The 23602-nt window shown below is 38.1% G+C and overlaps 1 protein-coding gene across 5 annotated transcripts in view; it reads left to right on the top strand.

The window, feature by feature from the left end:
- LOC124721652 (Bardet-Biedl syndrome 2 protein homolog) overlaps positions 1-23602 on the top strand; it is a 170057-nt gene that overhangs the window by 91194 nt on the left and 55261 nt on the right. For all 5 annotated transcript variants that reach the window (XR_007006367.1, XM_047246721.1, XM_047246719.1 and 2 more), the window contains 2 exons: positions 10850-11072; positions 12359-12567. Coding sequence is in view for 4 of the 5 variants with exons in the window: in XM_047246721.1 (XP_047102677.1) it covers positions 10850-11072; positions 12359-12567 (432 nt within the window). In the remaining variant the exon portion in view is untranslated. The remainder of the gene's footprint in view (positions 1-10849; positions 11073-12358; positions 12568-23602) is intronic.

Raw genomic sequence — 23602 nt, 5'->3', positions numbered from 1 at the left:
TTTTATGGCTAATTTCAGTGTTATTTTTTTGCCAAGTTTAGTTTTTTTTTCCAAGTTCAGTGTTATTTTTTTTGCCAAGTTCAGTGTTAATTTTTTTGCCTGGTTTGTTACTATTTCTTTACCAGTTTCAGTGCAATTTTTTGTCAATTTCGGTGCTATTTTGTTATGCAGGAAATGAACTGTCATTTTAATATGATACATGAACCTCATCAGTCTTGATGAAAAAAGATGGCAAAATGCAGTTTCAACATTCAGTAACTATCAGTTTTACAAATATTGGTAAACAGTCACCCTCAGATGTATAACATTTTTTATAGGGGAAAATGACCAATTTCAGGATATTTCTTAAAAATTGCAGATATCACATTATTTCGCTTAAAACCATCAATTTCACGTTATTTTTTCATGTTATCGCTTTCGTGAAATTTTATTGTCATTATTGTTTAGACCTTGACCACAGTTTGGCAGTTGTGATACATCCAGGGTGGTGGTATGCTTTTGGTCACATTCTTGAACAATGCTGAGCAGTGACTGCAACAAAATTTATAGATGATGTAGCTGCTTTCACAAATGCTCCTATCATTGTTGAGGTAGGAAATGCCAGTGGTAGATTTGGATTATGAGATGGAGGGAAGTTCCAAACAGTTTGAGGCAGTCGAAACCCCTGCTGAGAATGTGATTCAATTGATCAAGTTAGTGTAGTATTGAGTAACAACAGGTGTGTTGCTTTGTAGCTGACCATCAGGTGTGCAAGGACTGTTGTACGAGGCTTGGGACAGCTCTTCCTGAACAAAATGGAACAAGTTTGTTAGGCTATTTTCATTCTGTGAACTCCTCAGAAAGGATGAGATCCTGCAACACATCCTTTGTTCCTGCAACCCCCTTGCCTCAATCTCCACTGGTCCCTGTCCTCTACCTGCCTCTCTTCTGTTGCCACCCAATCCAGCCACCTACTCAAACACCAGCCTCACAATCACAGAACTACTACTCCACTCCACACTAGCTTTGCCATTGTAGTTTTCCCTTCTCCCTTTCTCCTACTCTGGAATCTCCACCTGCCTCAACTACTACTTATAATAGCTGAAAATATTAATCTTGATAATACAGTAGAGCCAATGGAGTGCCATAACTGAAGGACACCACCACCACGTATGTGCCACAGCTGCAAGCCTTGTAGTCTTACTCATGGGTAGGACATAAGGAGCAACATGGCAATGCATCACTTCAATTTTTTCTTGGTAATTCTGTTACTGTTGATGTGATTACACTTGAATTCTCCCATGATAATCTTTGCTAAACATGGACTTTGGCTACGGATTTTATTTAACAGGATTGTGTATTTGGTGCTGCTGCTGCTGCTACTACTACTACGACGACGACGACTACTACTACTACTACTACTACTACTACTACTACTACTACTGATTTTTCTTCAGGTCATGAGTTGGGCAGTGTCATTAGTGTGCCATACTATTCCAAATACTATATGTTGACCTCTGTAAGTTCTAATCTTGTACTACTGTGTTCACAATACAGTACTAGTGTTCTGTAAATACTTACCTATTAGAGACAAAACTTGACAATGTGTTGGTGTCTACTTTTCGCCCTGGTGGCTGTAACTTGTAATGGATCTGGTAATTTTAGAACTTCTTTAGCAACAGGAAAATCACTACCATCCATAACAGATGCTGCAACAGCAACACATGGCACAGCAGGAGAAGCACAAGGCTCTATGAGAAACACTCTATCAGTAGGAAACTGAACAGCTGCTGAACTAGTTCCTACAGCATCATCAATGGACATCAATGTCTTTGCAGTTTCACGGCAACCATTGTGCTTCCTCACTTGCACTTTGCAGTTGACCATTCATTGTGGGATTAAGGGTGCATAGTGTACCAAAATCATTTTCACTCTTTCTAATCTATCTGTGGATGGTACAAGAGAAGACTACACTCCTGGAAATTGAAATAAGAACACCGTGAATTCATTGTCCCAGGAAGGGGAAGCTTTATTGACACATTCCTGGGGTCAGATACATCACATGATCACACTGACAGAACCACAGGCACATAGACACAGGCAACAGAGCATGCACAATGTTGGCACTAGTACAGTGTATATCCACCTTTCGCTGCAGGCTGCTATTCTCCCATGGAGACGATCACAGAGATGCTGGATGTAGTCCTGTGGAACGGCTTGCCATGCCATTTCCACCTGGTGCCTCAGTTGGACCAGCGTTCGTGCTGGACGTGCAGACCGCGTGAGACGACGCTTCATCCAGTCCCAAACATGCTCAATGGGGGACAGATCCGGAGATCTTGCTGGCCAGGGTAGTTGACTTACACCTTCTAGAGCACGTTGGGTGGCACGGGATACATGCGGACGTGCATTGTCCTGTTGGAACAGCAAGTTCCCTTGCCGGTCTAGGAATGGTAGAACGATGGGTTCGATGATGGTTTGGATGTACCGTGCACTATTCAGTGTCCCCTCGACGATCACCAGTGGTGTACGGCCAGTGTAGGAGATTGCTCCCCACACCATGATGCCGGGTGTTGGTCCTGTGTGCCTCGGTCGTATGCAGTCCTGATTGTGGCGCTCACCTGCACAGCGCCAAACACGCATACGACCATCATTGGCACCAAGTCAGAAGCGACTCTCATCGCTGAAGACGACACGTCTCCATTCGTCCCTCCATTCACGCCTGTCGCGACACCACTGGAGGCGGGCTGCACGATGTTGGGGCGTGAGCGGAAGACGGCCTAACGGTGTGCGGGACCTTAGCCCAGCTTCATGGAGACGGTTGCGAATGGTCCTCGCCGATACCCCAGGAGCAACAGTGTCCCTAATTTGCTGGGAAGTGGCGGTGCGGTCCCCTACGGCACTGCATAGGATCCTACGGTCTTGGCGTGCATCCGTGCGTCGCTGCGGTCCGGTCCCAGGTCGACGGGCACGTGCACCTTTCGCCGACCACTGGCGACAACATCGATGTACTGTGGAGACCTCACGCCCCACGTGTTGAGCAATTCGGCGGTACGTCCGCCCGGCCTCCCGTATGCCCACTATACGCCCTCGCTCAAAGTCCGTCAACTGCACATACGGTTCACGTCCACGCTGTCGCGGCATGCTACCAGTGTTAAAGACTGCGATGGAGCTCCATATGCCACGGCAAACTGGCTGACACTGACGGCAGCGGTGCACAAATGCTGCGCAGCTAGCGCCATTCGACGGCCAACACCGCGGTTCCTGGTGTGTCCGCTGTGCCGTGCGTGTGATCATTGCTTGTACAGCCCTCTCGCAGTGTCCGGAGCAAGTATGGTGGGTCTGACACACCGGTGTCAATGTGTTCTTTTTTCCATTTCCAGAGGTGTGTTCACGCCCATCTGTATCAGCCCAAATTTCTATAATTTCACCAGTGTTGTCATTGTGTGAGATATATGATGAGCACGGGACATGAGGATGAAATATAGGCTCAAAATAGTTGTTAATTATTAAAATAAATTTACAGCAGTTTTCATAAAGTTGCAGGAATGAATGATAAACTACGCAACTAATTATTAACCCATAAACACAAGTCACTATGATCAAAGACAATAAACAAATAACACTCTTTTTGGTCACACTTCAAAAAAGTATATTCTAGTAACCTGCCCAGGTAGATGTGCATGTTAGCATGCCACTTTAGGGTATCAACCGGGCAGATTAATTGAAGAGGGCTGGTGTGCTGGCCAGCCTGGATGTGTTTTGTAAGTAGTTTACCACATACGATGAGGTGAATACTAGGCAGGTACCCAAGCCTGGCAATTTGCTAAACATGACAAAATGTCCACACTCTTTCCCAAGGATAACATTACACACATGGGGTACATACATTCCCTCTGTGGGGAAGGAGGGAGGGAGGGATGTCATGGGATGACAATAGGAAGGGCACCCAGTCTCATCTTAAGTTAATCATTCCAAATCCAATATTAAACATGCCAACCACACCTTGTAGTCAACATCATCAGAAGCTGTTACTAAATCTATAAACGCTGCAAAATACTAACGCGAATTCTCTACATACATATGGAAAAACTGGTAGAAGCCGACCTCGGGGAAGATCAGTCTGGATTCCGTAGAAATGTTGGAACATGTGAGACAATACTGACCCTATGACTTATCTTAGAAGAAAGATTAAGGAAAGGCAAACCTATGTTTCTAGCATTTGTAGACTTAGAGATGGCTTTTGACAATGCTGACTGGAATACTCTCTTTCAAATTCTGAAGGTGGCAGGGGTAAAATACAGGGAGCGAAAGGCTATTTACAATTTGTACAGAAACCAGATGACAGTTATAAAAGAGAAGCAGTGGTTGGGAAGGGAGTGAGACAGGGTTGTAGCCTCTCCCCAATGTTATTCAATCTGTATATTGAGCAAGCAGTACAGGAAACAAAAGAAAAGTTTGGAGTAGGTATTAAAATCCATGGAGAAGAAATAAAAACTCTGCGGTTTGCCGATGACATTGTAATTCTGTCAGAGACAGCAAAGGACTTGGAAGAGCAGTTGAACGGAATGGACATTGTCTTGAAAGGAGGATATAAGATGAACATCAACAAAAGCAAAACGAGGATAATGGAATGTAGTCGAATTAAGTCGGGTGATGCTGAGGGAATTAGATTAGGAAATGAGACACTTAAAGTAGTAAAGGAGTTTTGCTATTTGTGGAGCAAAATAACTGATGATGGCCGAAGTAGAGAGGATATAAAATGCAGACTGGCAATAGCAAGGAAAGCGTTTCTGAAGAAGAGAAATTTGTTAACATCGAGTATAGATTTAAGTGTCAGGAAGTCGTTTCTGAAAGTATTTGTATGGAGTGTAGCCATGTATGGAAGTGAAACATGGACGATAAATAGTTTAGACAAGAGGAGAATAGAAGCTTTTGAAATGTGGTGCCACAGAAGAATGCTGAAGATTAGATGGGTAGGTCACATAACTAATGAGGTGGTTCTGAATAGAATTGGGGAGAAGAGGAGTTTGTGGCATAACTTGACTAGAAGAAGGGATCGGTTGGTAGGACATGTTCTGAGGCATCGAGGGATCACCAATTTACTACTGGAGGGCAGCATGGAGGGTAAAAATCATAGAGGGAGACCAAGAGATGAATACACTAAGCAGATTCAGAAGGATGTAGGCTGCAGTAGGTACTGGGAGATGAAGAGGCTTGCACAGGATAGAGTAGCATGGCGAGCTGCATCAAACCAGTCTCAGGACTGAAGACCACAACAACAACAACAACAACAAATGCTGTACATATAGATTTTTCATTTGTATGGTCAGTATCATCTGACATATTTTTCCATTTCTCTAGATCACAAATTTATCTTCCATAGTAAGTTTTTATTATCCTGAAGATAATTCATGTTACTATTTTGTAACTATGACTTACTAAACTGTTGGTTTGATAATACTCTAACCTTTCAGCACTTGCCTTTCCTGGTATTTAAATTATATAATTCCTCTTGAAGTCCGAGGGTGTTTCAGCTGTCCAGAATACCAGGTGGAGCAGTTTTGTCACAGTTGTTTCTCCCATGATTCTTAGTAATTTCCTTCTTTTAACTTTAAGTCTTCTTCTTCTCATAGCATTGCATCCCAGATCTCTTTTTCGTCCACTTCTTTTTCCTTTCTGATAATGTTGTCTACAAGGTTTGGTCTTTTGTGTAGCAGTTCTAAATATTCCTTACACCTTTCAATCTTCCCTTCACAAGTTAGTGCAGGCTTGTCATCTGAGATCCTGATATTGATGCAGCTGCTTCTCTTTTCTCCAAAGGTTTATTTTTTATCTTCCACTACATGGCACCTATGTTTTCCTCATTCATGTATGCTTCTACAGCTCCGCGTTTTTCTTCTGGCCATTCCTGCTTCGCTTTTTTTTTTTTTTTTAACTTCAGTCTTTGCACCTCTGTATTCATTTCATTTTGCCTGCATCATTTGCGCATTTTCGTATTTTTTCCTTCCATCAATTACATACAATATCATGTGCATTATCAGAGTGTTACTATTGGACCTTGATTTTTTCCCCTGGCTGTTCCTCTGCTATGTTCACTATTTTCCTTTCTTTGCTATCACTTCATCTTCTGTTACATCTCTTTTGTCTACTTCAGACAGTCATTACCATAGGCTCTCTTTGAAATGCTGGCCGGAGTGGTTCAAATGGCTCTGAGCACTATGGGACTTAACTGCTGTGGTCATCAGTCCTCTAGACCTTAGAACTACTTAAACCTAACTAACCTAAGGACATCATACACATCCATGCCCAAGGCAGAATTCGAACCTGTGACCGTAGCAGTCGCGCAGCTCCAGACTGTAGCGTCTAGAACCGCTCGGCCGAGTGGTTCTAGGCGCTTCAGTCTGGAACCACACGGCCGCTACGGTCGCAGGTTCGAATCCTGCCTTGGGCATGGATGTGTGTGATGTCCTTAGGTTAGTTAGGTTTAAGTAGTTGTAAGTTCTAGGGGACTGATGACCTCAAATGTTAAGTCCCATAGTGCTCAGAGCCATTTGAACCATTTCTCTTTGAAATTCTCGAAACTTTCTGGTTGATTCAACGTATCTAGCTGCTCTTTCCTTAATATCCAACCATCCTGCAATTTATTCAACTTTAATCTGCATTACATAACTAATAACTTATGGCCAGAGTCCCCATGCACTCCTGGAAATTTTTTGCAGTTCAGAATCATGCTTTTATATCTGTCTTATGATTATGTATTGTATGTTTAACTGTCTCTACCATGTACAATAACTTCTTCCATGATTCCTAAAGCATGTATTAGCAGTGAATAAATTGTATTCTGCAGTCTTCTACTGAACACCTTCCCATTTCATTCCATTCTGTCAGTCCATGTCCTACTATTTTTTCTACATCTACATCATTACTCTGCTATTCACAATAAAGTGCCTGACAGAGGGTTCAGTGAACCACCTTCAAGCTCTCTCTGTACTGTTCCACTCTCGAACGGCACGCGAGAAAAACGAGCACTTAAATTTTTCTGTGCGAGCCCTGATTTCTCTTATTTTATCGTAATGATAATTTCTGCCTGTGTAGGTGGGTGCCAACAGAATGTTTTCGCAATTGGAGGAGAATACTGGTGATTGAAATTTCATGAGAAGATCCCGTCGCAATGAAAAATGCCTTTGTTTTAATGAGTGCCACTCCAATTCAGGTATCATATCTGTGACACTATCTCCCCTATTTTACAATAATACTAAATGAGCTGCCCTTCTTTGTACTTTTTTGATGTCATCCGCCATACCCACCTGAGATGGATCCTACACCGCACAGCAGTACTCCAGAATAGGGTGGACAAGCATGGTGTAAGCAGTCTCTTTAGTAGACCTGTTGCACCTTCTAAGTGTTTTACTAGTGAATTGCAGTTTTTGGTTTGCTCTACCCACAATATTATCTATGTGATCGTTCCAATTTAGGTTATTTGTAATTGTAATCCCTAAGTATTTAGTTGAGTTTAGAGCCTTCAGATTTGTGTGACTTATCGCGTAATCAAAATTTAGCTGATTTCTTTTAGTACTCATGTGAATAACTTCACACTTTTCCTTATTAAGGGTCAATTGCCACTTTTCACACCATACAGATATCTTATCTAAATCATTTTGCAAGTTGTTTTCCTCATCTGTTGACCTTACAAGATGGTAAATGACAGCATAATCTGCAAAAAGTCTAAGACGGCTACTCAGATTGTCTCCTATGTCATTAATATAGATCAGGAATAATAGAGGGCCTATAACACTTCCTTGGGGAACACCGGATATTACTGCTGTTTTACTCGATGACTTTCCGTCTATTACGGTGAACTGTGACCTTTCTGACAGGAAATAATGAATCCAGTCGCACAACTGAGGCGATAGTCCGTAGGCATGCAGTTTGGTTAGAAGACACTTGTGAGGAACGGTGTCGAAAGTCTTCTGGAAATCTAAAAATATGGAATCAATTTGACATCCCCTGTCGATAGCACTTATTACTTCATGAGTATAGAGAGCTAGTTGTGTTTCACAAGAATGATATTTTCTGAACCATGCTGACTATGTTTCAATAAATCGTTTTCTTCGAGGTACTTCATAATATTCGAATACAATATATGTTCCAAAACCCTACTGCAAATCGACGTTAGTGATATGGACCTGTAATTCCTATTTGATTTTCTACTCTTGAACTCCAGTCATGCATCATAGCTAATTTTTCATTTTCCATAATTTAGACAATAATATATTTATCTGATTTGGTTCAGTTTCTTCACTATCTTCAGATCCAGTAGGCAAGCATACTGTATTTACCTAAGTATGAGAAGGCACTTTGAGGAAAATTTTATTTTTAATATATTTTGATTAATCAAAATTACAGACTGTTTTATTGATATAAAAAGTAATCATTATACCTGTTCTAAACTTACGCCATGTCTACATTTTGATAATACAGTGAGAAATATAATATGCAAAAAAGAATAGTTTACATTGATTTATATCATCATGATCATCACCATCACTGTACTTGGGATCATAGTTTCACTAGCCAATGAAAGATGAGAAAAGAGGCAATTTATTTTTATATATGAGCAACAATGAAATGGTTGTCACATTTATGTGGCTGTTACAATTTCCAAGGTTGTGGTTATAGCGGGACCTGAGAACACAGCTGTTTTTGAATACGTAATGGATTTCACATCCATATTGATGTGAGAATGTGACAGTATTCCTTTGTCTTTTGCTTCCAAACATGTCGTCTGCTTATTTCTCTCTCATTGGCTGTGTAGAACCAGCAGCTGACACACCCCCTTTTGTTCCATCATACCTCACAGCAAGCTTTGACAACATTGCTGCATGAAACACGTGTGAAACTGCCCTATGTAGACTTTTACTGTCTCCTGCAGAAATGTATACTGTTGTTGAATATTTGTCCAATTTTAAAGTCACTTTGATACTGCCTACAAATGGGTTAAGGCAACTGCATTTTAAATGTGACAGGTGTTCATAAAAAGACAAGGTACGCAGTTAACATACCCTGGTCGTTAGCACAATGAGGTTTGCTGTCCTCTCGCCACACACACACACACACACACACACACACACACCCTAGTCCACAGCCAGGCTGATGTCTCTGTTCTCCTTTGAACTCTTCCAAATTCTTCAGAATCAACCTGCATCTGACCTCAATGGCCAAAGCTTCATCTTTAAATGTAAGATGACCCTTATATTAATATGTTAAACAACACAAAAATATTGATCCCAGCAGCAATAGTTTAATCTTTGAATATAAGATGACCCTGTATTTTTCGAATGACAAATATGGGAAAAGAACAATTTCTTACAATTATATTGCTGTTGTAGGTTGTGGCTCTGTGTATATTTTGGTTATGAAATCCATTCACTGCACTATTCACAGTACTTACCCTGCATTATTAGACCTACTCCTGCATAACGTCTGTTTGATTCAATCTTAATAATCCTGTATTTTCTGACCGAATATCTTGTTCTCTCTACCACCATGCTTCATTAATTCCCTCTGTATCTAACTTCCACATATATATTTCTGTTTCAAGTTCTCTAACCTTCCTACACGATTAAGAGATTCTATCAGTCCAATGCTAGATTTGATTTTATGACAGCATCCTCCTTACTAGTCACCACTCGTGATCCAAGTGGTGAACTATTTTATCTCCAGAATATTTTACCCGGTACAGCTTTGGGGGAAATATTGATTATAGTTTACTCATGCTTCCAGCTGTGCTGCAATGTCAACATAAAATGACCCTGTTGGCTGTTGCTACAAGGCCAAATCAGTCATCCACACTGTTGCTCCTGTAAGTACCGAAAAGGCTGTTACCCCCTCTTTGGGAATCATATGTTATGTGGCCTCTTGACAAATACCCTTCTGATGTGATTGCACATATCATACTCCACAACAGTGAGGTCCACACTTGGTGGGGTATGGGAATGGGCGAGGCACCTATTATTTGTTTTTATTTTATTTTATTTTTAATTGACATTTCAAATGTGACATATCTTCTCAAAGACCTCATGGAGAGTATACTACTACTTCCTTAGTAATTTGAAATTGCTGCTAGGAAATTACTGGGGTTACTCTGTTTCGAGTGAGCCTGGGTTCTTGTAGATTGTCGCTGTTTCAAGGAAAACAGTCAGTATCATTATTCAGTCACGACTATTCAGAAAGTATAAGAAAGTCTTGTATTGTACTCATTGTGGTGTTCAGTTGCTGCCAGTTAGGGAGTTCAATTGGAAGCATTTATTGCAACAATGTTTGTAGTTTCAAAATAAGTAAGACCCTTCAGCAGTTGAATGTAACACTTGATTTGTCTCCTGTGGTGGCTATGGATTTTAATTTGCTCAATAAATTTAGAAATAAAATAAATTTACTTCAAGTTAAAAGACAGCCATTATATAAAAAAAAGTTGTTTCTTGGTGGAAGGAAGGAAAATTGAATGCCTTCAAAATATTCGAAACCGGTATGACCAGGGATTTAAAATCCACTCTTTCCAGATGTGACTCCACTGCCTTAATCACTTTACAGTGTGATTCAGTATCTAACGTAGTTTCGTGTTAGAAGGATTTGAAATCTGATTTTTCCATATGCAAGTCCAGTGCCTTATCCACTGCGCTATCTTGATCTGTCCTTTACAAGGCAGTATATCTTTGAGTGTTCACTAATTGATGTACTTTCTCAGACTGCCATTATGCCTTTATAAACATCATGTTTTCTTTACTGTAGTTGTGCATTTGTATTTCAGTAATATTTATTTTGATGGAAATGCTGTTAGAATATTGATAACAAAGTATGTTTTTCACAGTCAAAAAGTCGTGCTGTTATCATCTATAGCTTTGATGTGGACGGTGATGGTATGGAAGAACTGATAACTGGTTGGACAAATGGGAAGGTGGATGCCAGAAATAGCAGAACAGGTGAAGTCATCTTCAAGGATACATTGCCTCATTCTATAGCAGGGATTGTAGAAGGCGATTATCGACTTGTTGGAAAGAATGACCTCCTTGTTTGCACTGTTGAGGGAGAAGGTAAGAGCTTTCAGTCAACCATTTTAATTCTGAATTTGTATGCCTAATTTTAGTTACTCATGTAATACGAATTTAGTCAACCTTTTTTATCTGCCGCGCACTTTTGCATCTCTGAACATAGTAAAATCTTCTAACTGCCCACTAGTTCCACCATAAGTATGATTTATAAAGTGGGAAGTAAATTTTCCTTGTAAAATTTATAAAGCAGAGTTACACCAAGTTAAAGCAAGTAATAATAATTATTTAACAAATCTTTGTCAAAATTTTATGAAAACCCAGTGAAAATGTTTTTAAGATACTTACTGCCTGCTGCCGTCTATGAAAACTCTAACATCCACTAGTGGGCGGTATGGACCAGGTTGACTCTCACTGATGTAATATTTCCTGTACCTCTGGACAAAAATATCGGGCTACGTTATGTTGAGGTATCACTAAGGTGAGGGAGGGAGAGTATTGTTTCTTTTAAAAGAAAATTGATTCATGTTAAGGCCCACAGTCCCACATTTCCTCTGGATTTGCATTCTTCAGGAGTATAGTGTGTAGAGTGGAGAGAGAGAGAGAGTTGTTTCAACCTGTACATCATCAGCAACAAGCTTGTTTCATTAGAGGTAAAAAAATGCAATTTATCATGATCTGAATTTTAAATTTGAGTGCTGCAAAACTATAGATATGCACAAATTTTGAAGTTGTTTGCTTCCGAAGCACATATACTCACCTTTGTTTCTATTGAAATAATTAATCAACAAACAAGCTACCTGTTCTTTCTGCCAATAGAACAATGCAGATTGGCCTTTTCTGTGGCATCTGTGTGCAGATTTCTTCCAAATTGTGAATATCTTGGAACTTCCTGATTAAAACTGTGTGCCAGATGGGGACTCAAACCCAGTACCTTGCTTTCACAGGCAGTGTTCCTACAAACTGATCTGCATTGTAAGTGAGAGGTACTGGGAGAAAACAAAGCCGCGAGGGCAGGTTGACAGTCATGCCTGAATAGCTCATTTGGTAAGAGTATTGCCCACAAAAGGTGAAGTTATAGGTTTGAGTTACAATTTGACACACCACTTTAATCTAACAGGAAGTTTCAAAAAACAAGCACACACTCAGCTATAAGGTGAAAAATTCATTCTTGATCTAACACTTGCTGATACTTTGCAAAATGTAATTGCTTGTGTATTGTTAGAGATAAGATTCATCAGGTAGATGTATATTTCAAAATTGCATCTGACAAAATTTATCATATATTAATTATTGTTGTATGATGAATCTTAAGTATTTTTCTTATTCAGTGAGGGGCTACAAACAGGCAAAAATGATGGGAACAAGACCTGATGTGAATGTGGAACAGGAGACAGTCAGGGAATTGTTATCAAGGAAGCAGGCATTGCTTACAGAGCTTCGTATGTATGAAAGTAATGCACAGCTCTCTGGCATTGCACATAGTGATTATGCTGAAAGTATTGCTCAACAATTGCAGCAGCAAGCTGGTGTAATACCTGTGAGTGTTTTACTATAATATTTACATTTGAAAATGCAGATATTTCTTTGATTGTTTCATTATTAAAGTACTTCCTTTATTCTTTTTCACATAGGTATCTCCTTTCATCAATGATTTTTTGTTTTTTTTTCTGCAAATGAGAACAGCTAGAGTATTTATTGTTGTGCTTATTGTTAGAGATGACATTTTGAGAAACAATAAGATTACCATGAATATAGCAATTAGTCTGAATTGGGCAAGCCCTGTAGAGTTGACAGAAAACATGCCACAATTACTCAGCAGTTCAAACTCCACCTCGCAAGCTTAGTTATCCAGAAGATGGTAAACCCTAACAGAAGCATAATTTCAACTAAAGGTCAGTGTCACTGTGAATATGGCTTTAACCAGTCAGAAACGGTAACTTTAAGCTGTTCATTTCCATATTTTTGGAGCCCTGAAGAAAGACATTCATGGCCGTTGATTTGCTTCGGATGTATGGGTGCATGCCTGAGTGGACGTATAGGTGCAAGCCTGGGTACAATAATGGTTCTGTAGGCAACCACAAAAATTTTTCCATGAAGGTAGTGACCACTTTGTCTCACAGTGTGATAAATTTATTAACATTATGGCAATAACTTTTGAAATAATAAACAGTTTACTTACTTTTTTTTCATCTGTCTCATTTTCATTTAATCCATGTGAAATTTTATAAGAATACTTTGAGAAAAAAATAACACTTCAGCAAGTATTACATGAACACCTTACAATAATAACATAAGCAGTCCTTAAACAGTTGCAAACCTGTTTAATAAGTTAACAAATGCTGCCATCAACTGCTATGGACGCAGCAAACGATAGCCGTCAATGCATAGATAAAACCGCCACATTTAGTGTTTTGTTTGATTTGTTACTGATTTTGCTCATCAGATGCAAATATCTTGAAATATTCATTGCCCAGATGGTAACATGTTTAAGGTTTAAAGCTATACTGAACATTGTGTATAACCCATCGCCAGCGATGTGGGAGTCGTAGGATACCCTTAGCAGTGCCAGTTGTGTTGACAGTTCGAGCGGGGCGGTCTATTGCCCAACGAATTTGTAGCAGTTCTGAAGTGAATACTGTGAAGTGTTTCCTTCAGTTTAGGAATCAAGATGATCTCACTAGGGCTTAAGTCAGGGAAGTGCAGTAGGTGGTATAGCACTTACCAGCCCCATCAGTCAAACAAATCAGCAACAGATTGCACTGTATGTGCTTGAGCATTATCCTGCAAAACAATGGTCAGGTCCTGCAGAAAGTGTCATCACTTCTGTCTCTAAGCCGGTCGTAGGTTGTGTTCCGAAAATTAACAGCATAGAGACAGAAGTGATGACACTTTCTGCAGGACCTGACCATCATTTTGCAGGACAATACTCAAGCACGTACAGCGCAAGCTGTTACTGATTTGTTTGACTGATGGGCTGCTAAGTGCTATACCACACCTACTGCATTCCCCTGACTTATGCCCTCATGAGTTCAACTTAATTTCTAAACTGAAGGAACCACTTCACAGCATTAGCTTCAGAACTGCTACAAATTCGTTGGGCAACAGACTGCACTGCTCGAACTGTCAACACAACTGGCACTGCTATGAGTATCCTACGTCTTCCACATCGCTGGCAACAGGTTATACACAAAGCTGGTGACTACTTTGAAGTCAGTAAAACTTTGAAACGTGTATCTATTTTGTACGAGCTGTTAATAAATAGTTGCCACTATTAAAGTTCCAACCTTTGTACATATGTAGCCTTGATGTTAAGAAACTCAAGCAACACTGATATTGCTGTTTGGGAAGTTATGTATAGTTTTAGGATTTGCCAGGACAAATCAGTTAGTGATCTTACCGTAAACGATAAAGGAAGTGCTATCAGATGCCAATATCAGACTTCACACGCTTTTAGTGAGTACCTTTCTTCTGTTGGAAAAACCATCAATGACTTCTTCAACAATATAAAGTATAGATATACGAGCATTCCAGGAAAAGAAGACTTACACTAGGCCCCAATGTCAATGAGATAAAATACAAAGTCAGTTCACTAAAAAATTCAAAATTAGTAGTCTATGATAAGCTGTTTATCAGCACATTAAATAGATGCATAGACAACATGTCTGATGCCATGGTCACAGCAGCAAATAATTTAATTGCATAAGGTAGTTTCCAAGACAGTCAAAAAATAGCATAAGTTGCCACGATTTACAAGAAATGTGATAAATGTGACACTATGACCTCATCTCAATCTTACCTACATCTTCTAAAGTGATAGAGAAAGTTATTTACACTAGACTAATGACATTCTTGAGTCAACACAATCGAATATTTGAAAATCAGTATGGCTTTATAAAAAAATAAGTCAACTTCAGCAGATGCAGGACACTTAATAGATGAAATAATAATGCAATATGGAACAAGCAATTTGTTACTGAAGTGTTCCTCAATAAAAAAATTATGATAATATCAGTATATTACCAGACAAGATATGGGACTTTAGTGTTAATGGAACTGGCTATGAATTGGTATAATTGTATATGAGCAACAAGAAAAAAATGTATGCTGCTTAAAATGAACAGTGGGTCCTTCAAATAAAAAATTTACCAATGTCAAATACAGAGTGACTCAAGTTTCTATTTTGGTTCCCTCATCATCATTGACAATAATAATATAAAGTACTGTTCTCCTAACTCTAAAATATATACTGTATGTAGATGATACATCTATTGTGTAAAAATACAATGTCTGTGGCAATCTAGTAGTACAGCATAAGAATGTTACGAATGAAATAGTCTAGTGTTTCTGTTAAAGCCACCTAAATGTTAGTGTTACAATGAGTAAAATTATGGAATTTACACAAAAAAAAAAAATAATGGAGTTTGGTATCAAATAATTCATCGGAAATGATACTGTAAAAAAGAAAAACCTGGATAAGATTCTTTGGGATTACAGTGTGGGATAATCTTTAAATGCAATGCAAACTAATTCATTATGCTATAAGTTATCTAAAAACATAGCAAAGTCAGAAGATATATATGTGCTAAAAATTACATATCATTTATTGTTCTAAACCAACTTGAACTATGGAGTAGAAGTATGGGCGAAACAATAAAAACAAATACACCACACACATTGCAGAAAATAGCTACCAAAATTATTTGTAGTATGAAACCGAGAGAATCACGTCATAAACTTTTTCAAAATTAGGCATGTTTACCATTATAAGTGTATACATTATAAAACTAATATTGCTTGTGAAAACAGTGAAACCAAATTTAACCTGTGACCTTCACCAAAATACTACTGGAAAGAAACACCAAGTAAATAGCTATAGGTCAGCATTATATGAAAAAAAGCATGTCATGCTGGGCTGAAGCTAGACAATGCCCTTCCTAAAAATTTAACAGCCTTTCCTACCACCAAATTAAAAGACAAAAATAAACTGCAATTCATTTGTTTACAGATTTCTTTATTTGACACATATGATCTGTATTGACAGTGTGTGCTACAGATGCTGGACAAAATGTTAAAATTTACAATGGGTATATTACAGTTTACAATCAAGTGCAACAGGTTTGTATGAGGTTTGCTTCACTCATTAGTGCATCCACTGCACTTAATCGTAACAAGAGCATTTTCTATTCTAGTTATTCTTTTATAGAGACATGCAGTGATACAGCAAATCAGACTTCTACATCTACATATATGCATATGCTCTGCAGTTCACACTCAAATGCCAGGCAGACAGTTCATCAAACCACTTTCAGATGATTCCTCTACTGTTCTACTCCTGAACAGTGCACTGGAAAAACAAACACCTACATTCTCCATACAAGCACTGAAATCTCTTATTACACTCATCATTTCTGCCTATATAGGTGGGCATCAATACAATGTTTTCACATTTGGAAGAAAAAACTGATGATTGAAATTTTGTGAAAATATCCCAGCACAATAAAAAAGTCTTTGTTTTAATGATTGCCACCCCAAACTGCGTATTATATCTGTGACACTCTCTAACCTATTTCGTGATGATACAAAATGAATTACCCTTCTTTGAACTTTTCTGATGCTCTCCATCAATCCTGTTTGGTTAGGATCCTATACTTTGCAACAATGCTCCAGAAGCTGATGGACATATAGGATAGGCAGTCTCTTTAGTGTATCTGTTGCAACTCCTAAGTGTCCTGCCAGTAAAATGAAGTCTTTGGTTCACTTTCCTCACAACATTTTCTATGTGATAATTCAAATTTAATTTGTTCATAACTGTAATCACTAGGTATTTAGTTGAACTTACAGCATTTAGATTTGTATGATTTACCATGTAACTGAAATTTAATGAATTCCTATTAGCAGTCATGTGGACGAACTCTCACTTTTCATTATTTAGAGTCAATTGCCACTTTTTGCACCACACAGATATCTTGTCTAAATCATTTTGCAATTGGTTTTCGCCTTCTGATGACTTCACTAAATAGTAAACAACATCACAGTTTTACAAAATTGTTTATTGTCTTCAACAGACTTTATATGTACTTCTAGGAAGCTTATTCAGCAACAGAACACTTATGTAGAATGCTCTCTTTTGACAGAGTTGTGCAGATTTGAATTTATTATAGTGTAATATTTGTGGAATTTACTGTTTTTGTTAGGTCAGCATTTTCTTGGCACTGTGTGGTTTTCAGGAATTTTGCAGTTCCAGTAAGTATAAGCCATGCAGTGCTAGGATCCCTAGCTTTCTGCAAATGAGATTACAAGACTCACTAGTTTTGCTACTGCTAATGATCCTCACGGCTCTCTTCTCGATTCTGAAAGTGTGAAGGAGAGCTGGAAAATTACTCCAGAATATCACCATATCATAAGTTCGCCTTTTACTTTTTTTGGGTAGTACATGCTTGTAGTGCACTCTGTACATGCCAACCAGTACTTATTTCAATGTTTACCTGATCAATATGTTTATTCAATTTCAGATTATCTTGTAACCACAGATCCAGGAATTTCAATTCAGTGTTACTTTCTACTAGTTAGTTATTTACTGTTACGAGTGGGTTGAGACAGGTTTGCGTTTTGTGTGGTGTGGATGTTCATTGAAACGTTCTTTTTAGTGTTGATAGTCTGTTATTTATAGCCCACTTGCTGAGTTGTTCAGCAACCAAGTTCACAGGTTCACTGGTTCCTGTGCTGCCACTGAGTTGTCCCCTTTGACGAGTACTGTTGTGCCATGAGCATCTACACTCAGGCTCAGTCATTGATATACAGGAGGAATTGCAGAAATCCCAGGACTGAACCCTGAGGAACACCTTTCTTGACTCTCTCACTAAATTCAGTTCCTTGTCTGTGTACATCATACCGGCCTTCTTAAGTGACTGCTTAGGAATGATGCAATCCATTTGTTTGTCAGTCCTCTGATATGATACTGCAGTTTTTATCAGTAATATTTTATGATCCCATTGGTTCAATAGCCTTTTACAGATCTAGAAATATACCTCTAGTGCACTGTTTTGCTTCCAAAATATTTGCCATTTTATTAACGTCACAATGTACAGTAATTTTTATAGATTTGCTGTATCTAAACCCAAGGTGAGATACACTCAGTACACCATTTTTGTCAATGAAGCCCTTCACTATTTTTTTTATTCCAAACGCTTTAGAAAAAGATGAGAAATTGTGACAGACTAATAATTGTTCATTTCTTTTTCTTATAATTAACTCACATACTGAAGAATGTCCTATATGATGTCCTGAAATCTTTTTTGTTCTACAGGCTGTATTGACTGTTCAATGCTGAATAAATTTTATTATTGTTGTTGTTATTTTATGTTTGTTGTTATTTTATTTTTGTTGTTATGCTTCCAAACACATTGTAAAGAATTAATCAGCTGATTCCAAGTAATACGGAAAGACTTAATTTTTACTGACAAAAACAGTCTTAATGACAATTTATTAATCACGGTGACCGGTTTCAACCACGACTGTGGTCATCTTCAGACCAATGAGTAAGAACCTCCTTCTGATGGTAATTATGTAGTGATTTACCACCAGAAGGAGGTTCTTACTCATTGGTCTGAAAATGACCACAGTAGTGGTCGAAACCAGTCACCGCAATAAATAAATTGTGATCAAAACTGTTATTGATAGTAAGTATTTGTAACACATTGATCATTGTCCACTCCCACAATGTATTCAAAATTTATTAAAGACTTAATTGATAAACAGTATTCAAAAGCAACTGGTATTGGTGAGGTACAATCATCAAAAGTCTGAGGCACCCACTGAAATGCTAGCAAGTGAGAATACGAACAAGTATGGGGTACCCCAGGTCTCAGTTATGGGATCCTCACCTGTTTCTCCCATGCAATAATGATCTGAGTCTAATTGTGGAGACATCTAAAACTGTCTTATTTGCAGATGATACAACAGCTCTAGGAGCAAGAATTGTGGGGAGTTACAGAAATCTGTGAACTTGTGTCACGAAGCAAATCAATAATGAGTCTATCATACTGATTTTCTATTATCATCAAAGTAGAGATCCCCTTAAACTTACTGTTTAAATTAATAATTAAACTTTGTTAAATTGCACAGAAACAAAATTCCTAGGCACATGGCTGCAAGATGATTTAAAATGGATTAAGCATATTGGGTACATTAGTGGTACCTTTGGTAGAGATGTCTTGGGAGCTCTGAACCTTGCACCAGTATGGAAATAATTATGAATCCTTACCATGCCTACACCTAGGTCTACCTACATTATGATATACTATTCAAGGCCAACTCTTAAGTATCTCTCAGCACTTTGAGGCTGCAGAAGATGGACTTTAAAATCACAAATGGAAGTAAAAAAAGACAATCATGCAAATCTGTTTTAACAGCATCTAATGCACTTTTTCTGGTATGTATTTGTAATAATAATAATAATAATAATAATAATAATAATAATAATAATAATAATATGAACATGAACAAGGGGGTAATACAATTTCAGGAAATCAAAAAAGATATTATTCTGAATATCGTAGATAGGAATACTGAATTTGTAAAATATAGTTTCGAGTTTAAAAATAAATTTTACATTTTAATACACATTATTTTTGTTAACATAAGAAAGTGCAACTCTTTTTATCACAATTATATAGATTATGTTTTTAATACACGTTATTTTTGTTAAATTAAGAAAGAGAGTAAGTCTTTTTTTTATCATAATTAAATTGCTTGCAAGTTACATAATACTATGAACTGAAATACTTACAAAAGTAGAATATTTCTGTTTATTTTGCATGAAGGTGAAGAATTCATCTAGATAGTGAAATGAATGTTCTGTTAAAATTACTTTAAGTAGGTCTTTAAATGTGTTACTAGGAAAGCCAGTGGGATTTTGAGGAAGAGCATTGGCTGGCTTCAGCCCAGCGTGAAGTGAATTTGGCATATAGTGCTCTTCTGTGGTTATTTACATACTATTTTGATTCTTATCTAGTATTGTGCTGGTTTATGTCACAATATAAGTGGTGTTTCATGTTTATGTACGCAATATTACTTTAAAAAATAAACTCTTCCAGTGGCATGTACATCAAATTCTGGAAACAGATCCCAAATTCCGTAATGTTCAATCCTTGCACAAAAAAAAAAGGCTTTTGTGATCAACCAGGTCAAAATCTTCACAAATCTAATAATAGTCCCATTGTCAACCGTTCATTGTCAGTTAGATTTACTGCACTATTGAGGTATTCATATATTGCCCTCTGTGTTGACTTTGAACTTCTGAAGCCATGCTGTGACCCAGAAGTATATTATTTAACAGTGGAAAATCCAGGCTGGAATGTAACAGTATTATGAGAAGGAAAGGTGCTATTCGCCATATAGCTGAGATGCTGAGTTGCAGATAGGCACAACAAAAAGACTCTCACAATTAAAGCTTTCAGCCATTAAGGCCTCTGTCAACACTAGACACACACACACACACACACACACACACACACACACACACACACACACACACATATTCATGCAAATGCAACTCATACACATTACTGCAGTCTCAGGCAACTGAAACCACTGGTTTTCTAGTGTTGACAAAGGCCTTAATGGCCGAAAGTTTTAACTGTGATAGTCTTTTTGTTGTACCTATCTCCGACTCAGCATCTCTGCTATATGGTGAGAAGTCTATTATTATTATCTAAGTAGGTTATCAGTTTTTACACATAGTTTTCTCTATACTGGATGTACTGGACAAAGTAATAGTGGACTTATAGTTATCCGTGTTATACTTTACACCATTTTTGAATGTTTGAATGACTTTGGCTGTTTTAAAATACTCAGGAAAAGTACCAGCTTGCAGAGGAGAGTTGCTCAAGAGCTATTATAATCTAGGCACACTTTTTAAAAATTATTGTGGGTATGCCATATCTCTTACTGATTTTGAAACTCGATCTCTTGTGCAAGTACTGATAAACAGTGTCTTGGAATAATATTCTGTTTACTGTTTTATAGATGCTAGTTTAATTTTTATGTTCTGTTGTACTACATTTTTTGCAATTTCCATTTGTAAGTTATTAAACAATTAGTGTACATGCAAAACTGCCACACTTTTCCCCCTAATGGTATTTTTAGATTGTCTTGAAAACTACCTTATGCAATTAAATTATTTGCTGCTGTGACCATGGCATCAGACATGTTGTCTATGCACCTATTTAATGTGCTGATAAACAACTTATCATAGACTACTAATTTTGAATTTTTTAGTGAACTGACTTTGTATTTTATCTCGTTGACATTGGGACCAAGTGTAAGTCTTCTTTTCCTGGAATGCTCGTATATCTATACTTTATATTGTTGAAGAAGTCATTGACGGTTTTTCCAACAGAAGAAAGGTACTCACTAAAAGCGTATGAAGTCTGATATTGGCATCTGATAGCACTTCCTTTATCGTTTACGGTAAGATCACTAACTGATTTGTCCTTGCAAATCCTAAAACTATACATAACTTCCCAAACAGCAATATCAGTGTTGCTTGAGTTTCTTAACATCAAGGCTACATATGTACAAGGGTTGGAACTTTAATAGTGGCAACTATTTATTAACAGCTCGTACAAAATAGATACGCGTTTCAAAGTTTTACTGACTTCAAAGTAGTCACCAGCATTGTGTATAACCTGTTGCCAGCGATGTGGAAGACTTAGGATACTCATAGCAGTGCCAGTTGTGTTGACAGTTCGAGCGGTGCAGTCTGTTGCCCAACGAATTTGTAGCAGTTCTGAAGCTACTGCTGTGAAGTGGTTCCTTCAGTTTAGAAATTAAGTTGAACTCATGAGGGCATAAGTCAGGGGAATGCAGTAGGTGTGGTATAGCACTTAGCAGCCCATCAGTCAAACAAATCAGTAACAGCTTGCGCTGTACGTGCTTGAGTATTGTCCTGCAAAATGATGGTCAGGTCCTGCAGAAAGTGTCATCACTTCTGTCTCTATGCTGTTAATTTTCGGAACACAACCTACGACCGGCTTAGAGACAGAAGTGATGACACTTTCTGCAGGACCTGACCATTGTTTTGCAGGATAATGCTCAAGCACATACAGTGCAATCTGTTGCTGATTTGTTTGACTGATGGGGCTGGTAAGTGCTATACCACCTACTGCACTTCCCTAACTTAAGCCCTAGTGAGATCATCTTGATTTCTAAACTGAAGGGAACACTTCACAGCATTCACTTCAGAACTGCTACAAATTCGTTGGGCAATAGACCGCCCCGCTCGAACTGTCAACACAACTGGCACTGCTAAGGGTATCCTACGACTTCCACATCGCTGGCGATGGGTTATACACAATGTTCAGTATAGCTTTAAACCTTAAACATTTTACCATCTGGGCAATGAATATTTCAAGCTATGAGCACTGATGAGCTGGTGATTACTTTGAAACTTAGTAAAACTTTGAAACACATATCTATTTTGTACGAGCTGTAAATAAATAGTTGCCACTATTAAAGTTCCCACCCCTCATACTTGCAGTTTCTAATTTTAGATCTTCATAATAATCTTGATTGTTCCTAAGTTCTACTCTTAGTCTAGACTGTAATTATTGCAATCCTTTAGCACTGAACATTGAAAAAGTCTCAGGTTTCTCACCTGCTGTTTTCACTTCAAGATCCAATTACTTTTCATATTTATTGCTGTCATAATTGGCAAGGTCAGTACTGGATTTGACTCACTGAAGCAATAATGAAAGTAAATATGTCAACAAGAAGGTCATTCAAAATTTCAAAGAAAATATCAAGGCTAATTTCTCTTTTCTCCACTTGTAATTAGTTGCTGCAAGTTCTATAATACCCTCTATGCTAAAAGTACTTATAGCCATTACATTACATTAGCTGCCTCTCACAGCTACCAGTGAAGCACTCCTATTTCTTGATGTACATGTAATTTACAAATGCAAAAGGACTGCAAAGAAGCTGTGATGTTCACAAATATAATATCTGACTGAACAAAAACACAACTCACACCAATACTGAACAGTGCCAAAAGGGCATTTCACATCAGTTTGAAGCTTTTTAACAAATTCCTTGACAATATAAAAAAACATCAAGGATATGAAGCTCTTTAAACAAATCTGTACATTCATATTTACAGAGCCACTGCTTCTACTCAGTCAGTGAATATATGGACTTGTAAAGTACTGCTTTGGGTTCAGTTTCCTGTTCATATATGGTTTATTTAGATGTACAAGCTGAGTGCTAATAGTAGATTTAGAATTATGATAGAGTTTAAACAGTGTAGCAATTTAAGGAATTATAACAATAATGGAAATTTCTGGATGGAGCAATATGTGAAATTAGGGAGATGCAACCACTTACTCATAGCAAATCAATGCATGGAGCACAGAAATACGTAACACAAAACATTATTCTCACTAGCACACACACACACACACACACACACACACACACACACACACACACACACACACACACGCACGCACACGCGCGCGCACACGCACACGCGCGCGCACACGCACACGCGCGCGCACACACACACACACACACAC

The sequence above is a fragment of the Schistocerca piceifrons genome, chromosome X, assembly GCF_021461385.2.
Source record: "Schistocerca piceifrons isolate TAMUIC-IGC-003096 chromosome X, iqSchPice1.1, whole genome shotgun sequence".
NCBI lineage: Eukaryota > Metazoa > Arthropoda > Insecta > Orthoptera > Acrididae > Schistocerca > Schistocerca piceifrons.
Note: the sequence above shows the minus strand (reverse complement) of the source record. Positions and strands in the feature narration are given on the sequence as shown.